The sequence below is a fragment of the Colossoma macropomum genome, unplaced genomic scaffold, assembly GCF_904425465.1.
Source record: "Colossoma macropomum unplaced genomic scaffold, Colossoma_macropomum, whole genome shotgun sequence".
NCBI classification, from domain to species: Eukaryota; Metazoa; Chordata; class Actinopteri; order Characiformes; family Serrasalmidae; genus Colossoma; species Colossoma macropomum.
The window spans coordinates 3,068,938-3,086,253 of record NW_023494806.1 but is presented as its reverse complement, the minus strand read 5'-3'; the positions used below and the strand labels follow the sequence as shown (position 1 = coordinate 3,086,253).

Here is a 17,316-nt window from a genome sequence, read left to right as displayed (position 1 = left end):
TTATAAATAAGCAAAATATTATTGATTCTTATATATATATATATATATGTATATATATAAAATATTATATTTATATATATATTATTTTATATTTATATATAAATCAACTTATGCACATATTCATTTTTATTTTACTTTATTGAGATTATATCATTACTTTTTTCATTAGTGTATCAATATTATTACCATATTATTTTTAATTAATCACATACTGTATTGCTATACTTCTTGCATTGTTCATTATACATATCATCGTTTATATATTTATTAATTTTATTGTGTTAGTTCATTTATTTATGTTATTATGTTGGCTGATTGTGTTATGTAATGTCATAATTTACACTTCGGATTATTGTTTATTATGTGCATAATGTATTTATTCATGAACATTTATTCAGGTTTTTCCTTTTTAAAATGTTGTGTATTTATTATAAATAAGTAAATTAAAAAAAATCATAAGCTTACTCTTGGTCGTTCTGGGGACGTGAGGTCCCCGCTCAGTTCTAAATACACGCGCGGACGTGCACACACACAGCGCTGCCTCTCTCTCTCTCTTTAACCCGCCCACTGCAGCCGAGCTGAGCGGCTCGCAGCCAGTCTGGGTTTGCAATCTCAGACAGACACAGGAGCCGTCGAGCTCACAGCCCTGAGGAACGGACTTCTAGCCGAACTGGTGACTAAAAACAGGACCGGGCGTGTGTTTGTGAGCGCCGGGAGCGGCGGAGTGAGGACCGCACCGCGAGTGAAGCAGCAGCGGGGCGAGCTGAGAGTGTCTGCGTGTTCCTGAAGACCGGAGCGCCCAGCTTCTCCCAGGAATCCGAGCTCAGCCCGCCGGCCTGAATGGGTAAAACACACTCACAGCTCTCCTGCCGAGGCTTTAGAGCCGCACCAGCCTCTCACTGCTGGATAACGATCCGCGTTTCGGCTTTACGGCTCGATTAATCGCCGGTGTATCGTTATTTATGGCTCACAGAGAGCTGCGCGGTTCGATGCGCCGCCTTCGGTTTCGATTCGATATTACTGGCGATGTTTCAGATGTTGGTTCGATACAAAGTGCGGTATGAATACTATCGGTCTCACACGCTTTACAAAGATGGTTATTTAGTAAGGGGCGTGGTTATACTTAGAACTATGAGTTCCATATAGAACCATTTTCATGCTTGAATGGTTCTATGTAGAACCAAGGGTTCTATATGGAACCATTTTAAGTGTTCTTCCATACACGCTTAAAAAAGATGGCTCTTCAGTTCTTGGTAAACAAAATGGTTTTATACAGAACCATGAACGCTCAAAGAACCATTTGCATGATTAAAGGGTTCTTCAGTTTGATGGAGAATGTGTTGTATATGGTTCAATATTGGTGCAAGCTTGACATTGCAACAATAGGAGAACACTTTTTGGTGCTATAAAGAATTGTTTTCAAAAAAGGTTCCATATAGAACCATCTACAGCTCATTGTCCAGCAATCTGAAGAACCCATTCATGATGCAAAGAACCTTTAATCATGCAAATGGTTCTTTGAGCGTTCATGGTTCTGTATAAAACCATTTTGTGTACCAAGAACTGAAGAGCCAAGAGTTTATGTAAGCACACTTTCGGTGCTTCGAATGGTTCTATGTAGAACTCTTGGTTCTACATAGAAGCATTATGTTTACCAAATAATCCTTGAAGAGCCATCATTTTTAAGAGTATAGCAGAAACCTTATTTCGTGCTATGTAGAACCATTTTCAAAAGGGTTCTACATGGAACCATAGAGAACACATACTTCATCAGTCTGAAGAACCATTTTACCATGCAAAGAACCTTAGAAACATGCAAATGATTCTAATATAGAGCCCGTGGCTCTACGTAACCATTGCCTTTACTAAAGAACCCTTGGAGAACCGTCTTTCATATATGGGATTATTAATGTGGCCTGTGTAAACATTACGGCACCTTCTAAACGACTTATTTTCAGTTAGAAAATCAGCAAAAATGTGTAATGTGACTGAATACGGCTGTATATATATCTGGGAAACAAGAACAAAAATACACATCGGTAATTAAAATATATATTAATATCTGTCACAAGCTTCAAATGTCAGCCAAAACATGTTTACATCAGTTGCCATTAGCTTAGCGCTAACATACTACTAAAATCCCATAAGGGCCCGAGCTGAAATTAGCATTGTTGTAGAGATGTTTTGACTGAAGGTCCAGCTCTAAGGTCCAGCTGTAATAGCCAAGACATGTTCAGTGTCCAAATTTTTATTTGACCAGTATATATGTGTGTGTGTGTATATATATATATACACACACACATACATATACACACATTTTTCATTCATTATATATACATTCATTTTTCCTATTTGTGACATAATTTGAAAATACCTGTTGCCCTTTACATTATTTATAAATCTCATAATGAATTAATCACCGTTAGCTTAGTGCTAACATACTACTAAAATCCCATAAGGGCGGTAGCTGAAATTAGCATTATTGTAGAGGTTTTTTTACTCATAGTTTTTCGACCGAGTTTTGATATTTATGGCCCAAACTGAAGGTCCAGCTCTAATAGTCACGGTTCGTCGCTGTATGGATTTGTTGGCAAAAAAAGGTGTACACAACAGATTTCAATCAGCCAAGACATGTTCAGTGTCCAAATTTTTACTTTAGCAGTGGAGCTACGAGGCTAATGTCACTAACACTAGTAATCAAACACTCATGTGAATCTTGAATGGTGTTTTATATTTATATCACTGCTGACGGAGCAAAACCTCGTATCTCCAAAATGGTAACTTTACAGGAGAAGGAAAAAAACATACTTTACTTTTAATGTAATTCAACGGAACCAGACGTTTTTCTAAGTGATTGTGGGATGTTTCTATTGGTTAATTCATCATGAGATTTATAAATAACGTAAAGGGCAACAGGTACTTTAAAATTATGTCAAAACCTGAAAAGTCATTTTTGACGTTTTTCAGTTTTTGACATAATTTGAAAATACCTGTTTCCCTTTACATTGTGCGTAGATTTCATGACAAATGACCCAAAAGAAACGGCCCAAAATGACTTGGAAAAAAATCTGGTTCCATTGACTTACATTAAAAGTAAAGTATGTTTTTTTCCTTCTCCTGTAAAGTGACCATTTTGGAGATACCCGGTTTTGTTCAGCGATTTATATGAAGAAGCCTAAAGACCCGAAAAGCAGACAGGACACTATGATGCTATCCATACGGTCACAGGAGTCGGAACTGTCTTGATGGCACCTTCATTGATACAATCAATAAGACTCTCAGTTACATGCAGTCAATATGAGTAGTCGGGAATATAAACATGATATGATCAATATGTTTCCTCTCAGTAATAGCTTTATGATTGATATGACTACTTAGTAATGTACACCTGACATGATTGATACAATATCTCTCAGTAATATTTTATAAGGTCAACAAGAGTGACGTAAAAATATGTTTCAGTTAACATCCACCAAAAATCAGGACTACAGTGGACATTTATTAAGTCGTGTTTGAAGGATCAGTATTATCTTTTAAATACACTACATGTCCAAAAGTTTACGGACACCCCTTCTTATTAGTGAATTCAGCTGCATTAAGATGCACTCACTGCTGATACGGGTTCAAATGCACATTCAGCCTGTATAGTCACCATAGAAAAGCACTGAAAATAGAAGAGGACGCTCTGGAGCAGCCTCACACAAGCCTGAGGTCACTATGTCCAATGCCAAGCATAGGGTAGAGGGGTGTGAAGCCCCCCCAGCATTGAGCTGTGGAGCAGTGGAACTGCGTTCTCTAGAGTCATGGAGCTCCAACCAATACCTTTGGGATGAGTTGGAGTGGCGTTTATAATCCAGGCCTAATCATCCAACATCAGTACCTTATCTCACTAGTGGGCCCACTGCTGAATGCAATTAAATCCTCACAGCAATGTTCCAACTTTTATTGAAGGGCCTTCCCCGAACATTAGAGACAGTTACTGCAGCAGAGGGGGACAAACTCCTTTTTAATACTCCGGATTTTGGAAGAAACATTGGATGAGCAGGTGTCCACAAACTTTTGGCCACACAGTTTATGACTACAGTCTAAAGAAGATTTTATTTATAAAAGGACGTAAAAAACTTTAGTCGTATCTTTTGCAGCTGATTGATGACCTTTAGAACTGAAATATGCCCAAATTTTTGTCTTGGGGGGCCGATATATAGTGTTTATGGTGGGCTGAGGGCTAAAAAGACAAAGCTATATAAAAATAATTGTTACTAAACTGTGCTGCACTGTGGGCAGCCCTGATTACACTGCTGTACACCGAGAGTGTTAACAGTCCTCAGCTCAGCCGCTCAGCAATCCTGCTCTTCACTATTTGCATAGATCAACTGTCTGTTACGACCTGCAGTGGGTGTATTTGAATAGAGGTCCAGAATGTAAATATTAAACACGTACAGCCCTGCAGGCGTACGGCAGAGTGTACAGACCGTAGATATACACACCTAGATGCTGCGTTGGGTCCAGCCAGGCATGTCAACGGCGCCGCCATCTTGGGGAGGTCAACATCGCTGCTGGACTGCGTTCAGTACCATTACAGAGCAGCAGTTTAAGAAAGATACTGTCCGAAATTACACTATTTCAAGAATAATACACTCAGAAAGTGGAACAGGATTATATAACGGAGGGAACGCAGCGATCCACACTCATGTCTGTGTGATGCTTATGTGTAGATATGGTTGTGTGGTGGGTGATACACAGAGAACCTGTTGATGTGATTGTTTTTCCTCTGGTTTTATATTAAGCTTATTTCATTTAATGGTCTATTCAGGATCTTAACTTGATGTAGTAGTTATTTATTTACAGTGATGGTTAAAGCTTTGTAGCTCAGTAAGTTATAGCATTCCTTAACCCGTGTAGATATTCATAATAGATTAACGTTAGAACCTTCTTACACGAAGCTGAAGTTATATGCCAGCTTCTTGTTCGATTTTCCCGTTCCACCTTAAATGGTGCATCAGCCAGCATCTTAGAATTTTCCCGTTCCACCTTAAATCGGGCGATAGCTCATCTGCTGCTGCACAGTTTGCGTTGGTCATCCTCTAGTCCTTCATCAGTGGTCACAGGACAGTGCCCACAGGACGCTGTCGGCTGGATGTTTTTGATTCTCAGTCCAGCAGTGACACTGAGGTGTTTAAAAACTCCAGCAGCACTGCTGTGTCTGATCCACTCAGACCAGCGCAACACACACTAACACACCACCACCACGTCAGTGTTACTGCAGTGCTGAGAATGACCCACCACCCTGATAATACCTGCTCTGTGAGGGTCCATGGGGGTCCTGACCACTGAAGAACAGGGTAACAGAGTATGCAGAGAAACTGGACTACAGTCTGTAACTGTAGAACTACAGAGTGAGACTATATGGTCAGTGGAGCTGATAAAGTGGACAGTGAATGTAGATACAATGAGGTGGTTGTACTGTCATGGCTAATCAGTGTAAGGCGTCTATAGATCAGCCCTGTAGCTGATTGGCCGAGTGCTTGCGAGGATAGCCAATCCCAGGGGAGAAGGGCGGGCCTTGCCGGAATACGGGTGGGAAATAAAATAACTCACACAAGCCAGGTAGAGAACATTATAAGCCCATCATCAGCAGGTCAGCAGGACTGACCCGTTTCCCCCCCACCCCACCCCCCACACACTGTCACTGTCTCTCTCTGTTTGTTGTAGGCGCGTGACACATCGCCATGCGGGATCGAGGGCCGCGCGCGCAGTGTGCGTGCACGTTGCTTGCAGTGAAAACAACCCAGACTGACGCGCACGGGGATCCAGCGAGGAGCTGCACCGGATAAAGGACACGCGCCGTTACCCCCGGTAACCCCGAGCGACCTCCACCAGCCAGGATGACCGACCAGAGCAACATCCAGTCTGCCGCGTGCAAGAGCATCAGGCCGTTCAGGTCGAGCGAGGAGTACCTGTACGCCATGAAGGAGGACCTGGCCGAGTGGCTGCACGCGCTCTACGGCCTGGACATCACGGCGGACACGTTCATGGAGAGCCTCGAGACGGGCTGCGCGCTCTGCGAGCACGCCAACAGCGTGAACCGCGCCGCGCGCCTCGTGCAGCCGTGGCGCCCGTGGCCCGACGTGGCGTACCAGGCGCGCGGCGCCGCGCCCGGCTCGTTCGTGGCGCGCGACAACGTGTCCAACTTCATCGGCTGGTGCCGCGGCGAGCTGCGCGTGAAGGACGTGCTCATGTTCGAGACCAACGACCTGGTGGAGCGCGGCAGCGAGAAGAACTTCGTGCTCTGCCTGCTCGAGGTGGCGCGGAGGGGCGCGCGCTTCGGCATGCCCGCGCCCGTGCTCGTGCAGCTCGAGGAGGAGATCGCGCGCGAGGAGAGCCGGGAAAGGGAACGGGAACGGGAACGGGAGCGGGAGCGCGAGGGGGGCACGGCCGCGGCGGCCGACGGCGGGCACGGGCGCGAGCGCAGGACGGAGCGTGAGCACGAGGAGGAGGAGGAGGAGGAGCACGAGCTCGCGCCCATCTGGCAGCCGCAGAGGAGAGTGTGTGACATGCGCAATCTCGACGAACTGGTGAGTGCGTTCACATTTGATTCGGTTTGTTTCAGTTCATTTGGGGGAACTCCACCGATTTTTCAAAATTCCGGCAAGTTCAGTGTGTGGAATGTAAACAGAGAGATTCAGAGTGGTTTGGTGTGAAATGGTTCAGATGTCTTTACAGTGGTGGTGATAGGAACCAGGGGTCGCCATGACTACAACACAAATATAGACATTTTATTTACTATCCAGAACCACCAGTGAACCTACACAAGTCTTCTGAGTTTTATAGGCCCTGCATGTATTTCTCTGTAGGGCTGGGCAATATATATCATTATCGTGATAAATGAATCATGATATCGATATATATTGCCCAGTATTTATACAATACAATATAATATGCGATATGCAGTATAATATGCCCAATAGGACATTGTACATATTGTATAATACGCAATATGCACATATTGTATCATATGCAATAATATACAATACAAAATGCAGTATGCCCAGTAATATGTTGTATTGTATAATATACAAAATGCATGTACTGTATAATATTCAAAAATATGCAGTATATATTCTGTATATTATTGGATATACAATGCAGAGAGCAAAATTAGTCCCGTTTAACTGGATTTTGTGCCAATTTTTTTGAAAACGTAGCCCTGCCAGTTCTTTTTTCTCTGTTCCAACTGATCAGATGTCTGAAAAAATAAATATTGTGAAATATCATGTATGAACATTTCTTGAAGGATCGCAATATTATATATTTTTGCCGTATCGCCCAGCTCTACTTAATCGCCCAGCTCTCTATAATGGATTTTAGTCACTCATGAGGGAACAGTGTGTTTGAATTAAGTGAATAAAGTCACTTTTTTGAGTGCAAAACTGGTGACAGACCACAGAAATGATTAATTTAGGCTGCAGTCACTGAGACTAATGATTAGATAGCTAACGAGACAGCGCTGTATACGACTAGAGCTGGGCAATGTGACGACATTTATCATTATCACGATAAATTAGATCACAGCGTGTCACAATATGTGTGCCTGAGCTTATCGTCAGTACTTTAGATCACTTCCCAGTTTCATGTTTGACTACAGAGAGCGTCATTAGTCCTGTTTCATTGGATTGGGTGCAGAACTGTGTGCGAGATGTTGAATTTAAATAATTTGATTCATAGATTTTTATAGCATTTTTAAAATGTGGGCTGTTCTAACTTATCAGATGTACGAATTAATATACATTGTGACACATTGTGTATCGTAAGAAACTTCCTGGGCTGTTTCACCCAGCGTATCCGCTTACAACACATGCATTCAGCTGTAATAAAGTAATTCGTTAGCGTGATAAACGGTTATAGCCGACTCGTTTTTGATGGTTAACTCATTTTACCATCGAATAGCTACTTTATAATGTAGCTCACAGAGCAGCACTGCTGCAGGACCCCGCCCACATTCACTCAGCTGTTTGCTCAGCACAGTAACCTGTCACTTAGGGTTAAATGCAGTGTCATCATACTCTGGTTGGTAAATACCCTGATGGCAGATTCTCACCATAAGCATAACTGATGCTTTGTTGATGAAGGTTGAGTCTCACTTCCCATAACTTGGGCTGCCATGGTTCATGATTCTATGGCCACCCCTTTGCTGCACCTCTGCTCAGGCAGTTCATGTAGTTACTTTCTGTGAGGGAGCTTTGTTGACATTTTAAACATTTAATTATGCAGAAACTTAGTAAAATCAGTGAAATTCCCCTTTCAGTTTAATTTACTTCAGTGTAGGTCAGTTCATTTCAGTTCACTTTAGTTCAGTTTATTTTAGTTTAGTTCAGCTCTGCTCAATTCTGGTTGGGTCAAATGAGTTCACTGTAGTTCAGTTTAATTCAGTTCATTTCGGTTCACCTCAGTTCAGTTTGATTTTGTTTAGTTCTCTTCAGTTCAGTTTAATTTACAACCCCATTTCCAAAAAAGTTGGGACGCTGTGCAAAGTGTACATAAAAGCAAAACGCAATGATGTGCAAATCATTCAAACCCTAAATTTCATTGATAATAGTATAAATGCAACAAATCAAATGTTGAAACTTTTATTGTTTTTTTGAAAAAATATTTGCCCTTTTTGAATTTGATGCCAACAACACGTTGCAAAAAAGTTGGGACGGGGCAACAAAAGGCTGGTAAAGTTGTGTAATGCTAAAGAAAACACATGGTAGTTGCTTGACAACAGGTCAGTAACATGATTGGGTATAAAAAAAAAGCATCAGAGAGGCGGAGTCTTTCAGGAGTAAAGAGGAGGAGGGGTTCACCACTCTGTGAAAGACTGCACCATCAAATAGTGCAACAATTCAAGAATAACGTTTCTCAGCGTAAAATAGCAAAGAACATTTGCTTTTCATCATCTACGGTACATAATATCATTAAAAGATTCAGAGAATCTGGAGAAATCTCTGTATGTAAGGGACAAGGCCAAATACCAGTATTAGCTGGCCGTGATCTTTGGGCCCTCAGGCAGCACTGCATTAAAAACAGACATGATTCTGTAGTGGAGATCACTGCATGGGCTCAGAAACACTTCTGAAAACCACTGTCTGTGAAAACAGTTCATCGCTGCATCCACAAATGCAAGTTAAAACTCTAAAACGCAAAGAAGAAACTGTACATAAACAGGATCCAGAAATGCCGCCGCCTTCTCTGGGCCCGAGCTCATTTAAAATGGACTGAGGCGAAGTGGAAAAGTGTCCTGTGGTCCGACGAATCAACATTTGAATTTTTTTTTGGAAATCATGGACACTGTGTCCTCGGGGCTAAAGACCACTCAGCTTGCTATCAGTGCACAGTTCAAAAGCCAGTATTCATGATGGTATAGGGGGGCATTAGTGCACATGGCATGGGTGACCTGCACATCTGTGAAGGCACCGTTAATGCTGAACGATATATACAGGTTTTGGCAACATATGCTGCCATCCAGACGACGTCTTTTTCAGAGAAGCCCTTGTTTATTTCAGCAAGACATCAAACCACATTCTGCATGTATTACAACAGCATTGCTCCGTATTAAAAGAGTCCAGGTGCTAAACTGACCTGCCTACAGTCCAGACCTGTCACCACTGATAACATTTCCCGCATTATAAAATAAAAAATGCGACAAAGGAGACCCTGAACTGTTGAGCAGCTAAATTCTATATCAAAACATTCCACTTTCAAAACTACAGCAGTGTCTCCTCAGTTCCCAAACGCGTACAGAGTGCTGTTAAAAGAAGAGGTGATGAAACACAGTGGTAAACAGGCCCCGTCCCAACTTTTTTGGAACATGTTGTTGGCATCAAATTCACAATGGGCATACATTTTTCCAAAAACAATAGAATTTCTCAGTTTCAACATTTGATATTTTCCTTTAAAAGTATGGTTTACATGATTTGCAGATCCTTGCATTCTGTTTTTATTTACATTCTGCACAGCGTCCCAACTTTTTTGGAAATGGGGTTGTAGTTCACTTCAGTTCACCTCAGTTTAATTTGATTCTTTTCAGTTCGCTTCCATTTAATTTCATTCACATCAGCTCACTTCAGTTTAGTTTGCTTCTGTTCATTTCACTTCAGTTCGGTCGTGGTTGTTTATACATTGCCTCAAAGCAGTTTTCCAGTAATGAGCGTCGCCGAGTGAGAGAGCACGAGCGACGGAGAGGAACCAAAGTTACGCTCAAAATAGAGAAATAGTGAACTGTGTTGTGTGTGTCACTGATGTTCTCAACAATGTGTGCCGTTCCACAGCTGTTCTCCACTCAACTGTATATCAATGCTACATAGCGTAGCATAGATGAACCAGATTAAAACAGAAGCTCTGCTGTTATTCAGAGCCAGTGAGCTGTGTTAAAGGTCTGTGAAAGACCTGGTGGACTGATTGCTTTGGACATATATGGGATGTTAGATATGAGAACGTGGCTGTAAGAGGTTTATTATGAGCACAGGGCAGGTTTACGGCCTCAAGCAGCGGGTTAGGAGTTCAAGCTGGCACTGCTGCTTTCAGCATCTATAGGGTTTATAAGGTAAGCTGCGCTGGCGTGCAGCCCTGCTGTACCGGCCAGACACATGCATGCACTCGTCAGATTAGTTCTGGCCGCTTTCTCGGGAAACGTTTTCTTGCGCCAGTTGGTCCAGGAATACCGGTCAGTGATCTCATGGGACTCTGATTCTGATTCTGGACTCTACAGCTGAGCAAAGCTGGATTCGCCCTCACTGTGCAAACTGTTGAAAGAGCAGCCGGTTTTACAGCGTTTGTTTACACGTAAGGGTGTCACGATACGTGCTGGCATTGTGGTGATATTCTATTGTCAGCATGATAAATTTTGTTTGACTATCGTGCACATCGTCAATATTAAAGAACACTCTCCAACTGCGGTTTTGATGAAAGAGAGCATAGTTAGTCCTGTTTAATTGGATTTAGTGCAGTGCAGTTTAATGTTGAATAAGAATTTTAAATGTGTCGCTACCAGACATCAAATAAAAATGTCTTTAAATGATTAGTTCATTTGCAAAAACAGATATTTCCATTTCAACTCAATTTTTTAATAAATCATGTTTTTTTTTATTGTGCATTCCAGGTAATATCAGTAATATCAACCAAACTGCATTTGGGTTGTTTTAACTCAACAAAATACAGGTAACTTACAAAATTAAACTTTATTGAAATTTTATTGAAATTTTTTAAATTCAATTTTTTTTTTGGCAAAAGCAGAATAACTCCAGAGGTCATTTCGTGTTTCAGACTTAAACAAAGCCATTTAACGGATATAAGTTTCTTTTAAGGTCATTATTTAGCATCTTTAACGTAAAACAAACAGCCATTAATGGTCAGTATTAAACATCTATAAGATCAGAGCTCGGACAATCCTAAGGCTGAATCTCAAACGGCTCACTGCTCCCTATATAGTGCGTATGTGAGTTATGAAATTCTGTATAATATTAATGATAATATTGGTCTTTATGTCCAGTATTAATTGTGCTCACAGTGCTGAGTCCAGAGTGGTTCTCTGTTAGACTCAGAAGGGAGCCGTTTGAGATTCGGCCTGAAACAGTTGGCGGCAGTGCTGCGTCACCTGACCCGAATACCATGCGCTTGGCTGAACTGATTTATCAGGTTCTGCTGGAGAACAGCGCTGTCGTTTGACCGGTTCTGTTGTAAAACGTGAGCATGTGGTGCTGGAACTGTCAGCCATAACAGCTTTAGTGACTAAACGTGTTTAGGGTTCAGAATGAGCTGCGTGATAGAATAACTCACCACAGTCATCTCCACTTGAACCTTTTTAGCTCCTTGGAACCACCGGTGGTTCTAAACGCACTTCCTCAAATTCTTCATAACTTTCATATTTCATAAGCTACATTCTAAAGGTGGGGGTCGTATGAGAGCTGTAACTCTTCGTTCCAGTCAAATAGATGGGTGATGTAATTTTAAACCCTTATAATAAAAGAAGCTGAACTCACAATTTTTTTTTTCTACTGAAAGTCGACCCATTTCTCCACAAATCTGGGCTATAAACTATAAACAGATGGCGTCTCTTCAGTGATCTGCTCTGTAAACATTATTTTTGTAAAATAATACAAAGAGCGTCTAAGATTTTTGGCTTTCAGCAGTAAATTGTAAGCATATAGCGATATGTGTATCATAAAACACATGTTCTGTTAATTTGGGGGTGAAACTTTTACAAAATACCCCAAAAATTTACATTTATTTCATGCAATTACTGAATAATTTGCCTTACGATTTTGGCATGTAAATTCAGATGGGACAAACCAAAATACACCCACGAGCATAAGAGGTTTTAAAGGATGGTGTTTATCAGTTTTTGCAAATAAACTCTTCAAACATTGTGACATAATTTTGCCATATCACGCACCCCTAATATCAATAATCTTTTTTTTTCCCTAGTGCGACGGTATGCATTGTGAAGCGAATGTAATTAGACTTTGTCCTGTAAAAAATATTGCAATTTGACATATTTCAAATATTCGCATTAGCCTTTTTAACCCAAAGCACCACACTAACACATTTCCGGTACTTTCCATTAGACGAGGTTCCAATATAAACAACATTATTTGCTCTTTAGTTAGACGAACTGACATTTTAAATTCTTTATTTAAAATGATCTGGTAATGAAAGTCACTGATCTGATGGGCCCAGAGCCTCGTCCAGTTTCTCAGCCGTGGCTGATGCTGCAGTTGGATTTCCTGTGGCCTCACATGAACCTCTTAATTCAGCGAGCCGCGCAGCAAAACAGGCCGAATGCAGGTCAAAACAGTTCCAGCATGTTTTAAAGAGTCAGTGTGGTAAGATGTTCGGTATGTTCTCTGAGTAACAGCGATTGCGTTGTGTCAGAGTGTGTTTGGGTGTGGAAGCAGGGCTCGGCCCTGATACACGCGCGAGGCACGTACATACTGCCATGCCAGGGTCACATACGAACCTAGTGGTCAGGATTAAGAATTTGAGGCCAGAATAAACCAAATCAGAATGTTTATAAACATAATAGTTGGCCACACTTCCAGGCGTCCAGTCACTGTGGAAGCAGCTCGACTCACAGCACTCACAAGATTTTCACCAGTCTGATTGAGTACATTCTGATTATAGATTAAGACTGAGGTGTTTATTCTCACTCTACTCAACAATCTGATGGAAAATCTCTGTTTACATGCTCACTACAAGTAATCTGATCTAAAATTGCATGCATGCTTAGAGAACCGCTTAGTGTAGACGTTACCATGACAGCCAGCATCACGTGAGTCCAGTCAGAGTGAGACGAGCAGCAGTGAGCAGTGCTTGTGTTTTTAATTACTTTAAAATGATGTCAGACTCAGGAAAACGTCCTTCACATGTCCTTATTAAAGAAGGCCGAGAGGAAGGCGTCGTGTTCTGAGACACATAAGCTGGACGTCCGTCCCACCGCCGTCTCTTAAAGATCAGAGCATAAACTTCGTCTCCTCTGCAGACCAGTTTCTGCTCCGCCATGTCGAACGGTATAGACTTTCACTATGACGTGACGAACATGATCAGAACGGACTTAAACTTTCCGATAGGGAATGTAATCAGATACAGGTGTTTACACGGATATTATTCTTCTATTTAACGGATTATTTACAGGATTACCCACCTCGATCAGTCAGATAGAAACTGTATTCTGAATGGACTAGACTATTCCGATTGAGGTGTCTACGTGGACGTATTCCATTCCGATTGAGCTATTAGTCGGATTATTAACAGATTAAGTGGTTCTCTACGCCTGTGCGTAATTTTGGATTGCATTACTTGTAGTGTGCATGTAAATGGAGATTTTCATCAGATTGTTGATTAGAGTGAGCATATAAACACCTCAGTCTTAACCCCTATGGTGTTGAGGTCTGTGGGACCCATTTTCAATGTTTACCCCCCCAAAAAATGATGTGATTTATTATTATTTCAACCTCAGATTCTTGTTCTTCGCTCATTTTCTGTGAAGAACATATAAAATAACCCATTTTCAGTGTCTTCACTCTGTTCACCCCCCACACATTTATATTACACATGTGGTGTTGGGTGAACCTGTGGGGAGTAAAAGTGTGGAGGTGCTGTGTCCTTCACTCTGTTCTCCTCCTACATGGCCTGCTGTTAGTGTGTGTGTGTGTGTGTGTGTGTGTGTGTGTGTGAGGGTGGACAACATGGACAGGCTGCTGACTGGCTACAGCTGCTAAAGGAGAACCCTACGCTGGACACTTGTGATATTTTAAACATCTGGTATTTTTACATAAATTGTTATGGCTGTATTGATTTAATAAAACAATAATGTGGTGGGACCAGCAGACCACTGAGTAACAAACACATCAACGCCACACAAGGGGGTAATCTATAATCAGAATTTATTCAATTGGATTGGCAACAATGTTTGCATGCATAGCCAGTGCTCGCTAACAGTTCAATATTACACACATAGAGACAACAGAGTCCTCGTTCATCTGATAACAGAGTGACGGGGCGAAATATTTTATTTCATTATATTGATTACAAATATCTGAGTGGTGGATTGACCACTAGGGGACCTGCAGAAAGTGTTTAACCACTTAAATCCCAGACATATTACATACTAAGGCTTATTATCCAGTAAGTACAGGGACTTCAGTGCAAACTGGTTGGGCTATTCTTTGGTTATAGAAGTGTGTAATAAACCTTTGGCCATTTAAGGGGTTATTTTATTTCAGACCGTACTTCATAGAGTGATATTAGCAAACCTCAGCTAATGGAACGGCGTCTGTGATCCGAGACGGACCAGCTCGGCAGCATGGACCACCACAGATTTGGACCGAATCTGATATGTAATTAGCGTCTGATCAAACAGGTTTCGTAAAAAGGAATAAGATGGCAAGGCTTTACATTGCCAGTAGCCAAAATGTGAAATGTAGTGACCAGGGGAACCGGGCAGTAGGTAATGTCTACCGCAGAGGTAATGGCGTGTGTTGTAACTGCACCCGCAGCCAGACACACCTCAGTGTTTACCGTCACTGCTGAAAGGTCAGCTCAGCACTAATGTGATGAGGGCTGGTGTCACACCGTAAACTCATTTGCGCGCAGCTTTGGCCATCATTTACACTGAAGCCGCTCCTGGATCAGTTAAGCTCTTTAGCTCTTTTCCCATCAGACCTGCATCAACGTCGGAAACTCTGAACCCTTATGAGCATCGTCTCCACCCTCAGCCTCACATGCTTTCTGAATATGCTGCATGTTCCATTCACAGCTATGCCAGCTGTTGCTGTGCCTATAGCATTAGCACTTAAATGCATAGTGTTGATGTAAACAGAGTCATTCAGAGTGGTTTGGTGTGAAATGGTTCAGATGTCTTTACAGTGGTGGTGATAGGAACCAGGGGTCGCCATGACTACAACACAAATATAGACATTTTCGTTACTATCCAGAACCACCAGTGAACCTACACGAGTCTTCTGAGTTTATATGGGATGTTGATGATGAAAAATAGTGATAAATCGAAAAAAATAAGTTTGCTTTGGGGACTATTTTGCCTCACAACACCCTGCATGAGCCTCTCAGACATTAATGTTTTTTAGAAGTATGTTTTAGGCCAAAATCTTCTTAAAACTATCGTAAAACGTTCGCTGTGCTCCAAAGCCGAGGCTGCAGCCGAGGTAGGGCGGGTCCTCGGTAGGTCTGTCTTATGAAGACTCCTTCTTAGTAGCCTATTGTTCACACAAATCACCAGAAAGGTCCCGCCTCTTGCGATTGCAGAGCGAAACTTGTGGGGGAACTGGTGAGAGAAAATGGACCCGGTTGCATTGTGTTTGCTGCTTTTTCGCTTCTTCGCGGAGATGGAGGAGACGTTCTTATGTAGTACGATAAAATACGATATATAAAATACGATATATGGACGAATAATTAATCAATCAGTTCACACTTTATAAAGTAACGAAGACGAATTCAAAGACATGAGCAACTCACATTGTGAAACAAGCTCCGCTCCAACGGCTTCGTTTTTCCGCCATTTTCGAAAATGATTAATTAAAGCATTTGTCCGTATATCGTGTATTCGCATTTTAATCAGAAATATTTGTATATATGTGGTTTATCGTACTACATATCACTGTTGTCGGAAGAAAACCTTGTATCTCCATTTTTGTTGTTTTTCAGTTTTTGACATAATTAGAAAACACCTGTTTCCCTTTACATTGTATGTAAATTTCATGATGAATGGACCAAAAGAAACGGCCCAAAATGGCTTGGAAAGACGTCTGGTTCCATTGACTTACATTGAAAGTAAAGTAGGTTTTTTCCTTCTTCTGTAAAGTTACCGTTTTGGAGGTACAAGGTTTTCTTCCGACAACAGCGATAAGCTTGTTGGTATATTAGCTGCCATAGCAACAAACTCAATGCAACATGCTCCATTTTCTCTCACCGGTTCCGTGGTTTTGCACCGCAGTCGCAAGAGGCGGGGCCTTCCCAGTGACGTCACCATGCAGCCTCGTTAGGACTGCTCCATTTGTGTGACCAGTAGGACAGTGTAAGTGACATAGAACTGGGGTGATATGAGCTGATTTGAGAGAATTATAGCAGCTGAGTTTTGTAAATACTGAAGAGGGCAGGTAGTTTTGTAAGGAGCACCAGTGAGAAGGGAGTTGCAGTGATCTAAGCAGGATGATATGCAAGCGTGGACCACAGTTATAAGATGTGCAGTGAAATTAGACGTCAGTTTTTAGGTGACGAGGTCAGTTTGTGTCTCTGTTTGCATCAGTTTTATAGACAATAAAGTGACACAGCACGGCTTTAATGACGAGGTCACCCACGCAGTTTGAGCTCAGGTGATTCCCGAGCTCACTGAGCCCTGCTGACTTTTACTGGGCCAGTCTACAGTTATATAACGCACTGCTCAGCTGATTTTAGAGGATTGTAACAGTTTATGGGTCAGTGCAGAAATGAGCTCGTCCAGCAAACAGCCTCATGATCCCATTCTGCATGACGCAGCGTTTAGTCTCGAGCAGTGAATTCTGCCTCATCCAATTTCTTTTCCTAGATGGGAGCACATAACCATGCATGTCTCCTGCGGGTCTGTTTTTGTTGTAGCATCATTTTTACGGTTGCCTGTCACACAACAGACAAGCCTGTGATTGTTCAGTTAAGTGGGCTGTTCTTGGCCACTTTGAGCAACAAAACCCACCAGAGTACTTGATGAGAGTTAGAACCTTGGCTTGGGAGACCCCAGAAACACAGCTGGGAGTTTTGTGTTTATTTGTAACGATGGACATTTTC

At 41.9% G+C, this 17,316-nt stretch overlaps 1 protein-coding gene across 1 annotated transcript in view; it reads left to right on the top strand.

Moving 5' to 3' along the window:
- Positions 1–5,746: 5,746 nt before the first annotated feature.
- The window catches only part of gas2l1 (growth arrest-specific 2 like 1), a 62,938-nt gene continuing 51,368 nt past the window's right edge, over positions 5,747–17,316 (top strand). The window contains exon 1 of the mRNA XM_036598782.1: positions 5,747–6,575. Coding sequence (XP_036454675.1) covers positions 5,886–6,575 — 690 coding nt within the window. The 5' untranslated portion in view covers positions 5,747–5,885. The remainder of the gene's footprint in view (positions 6,576–17,316) is intronic.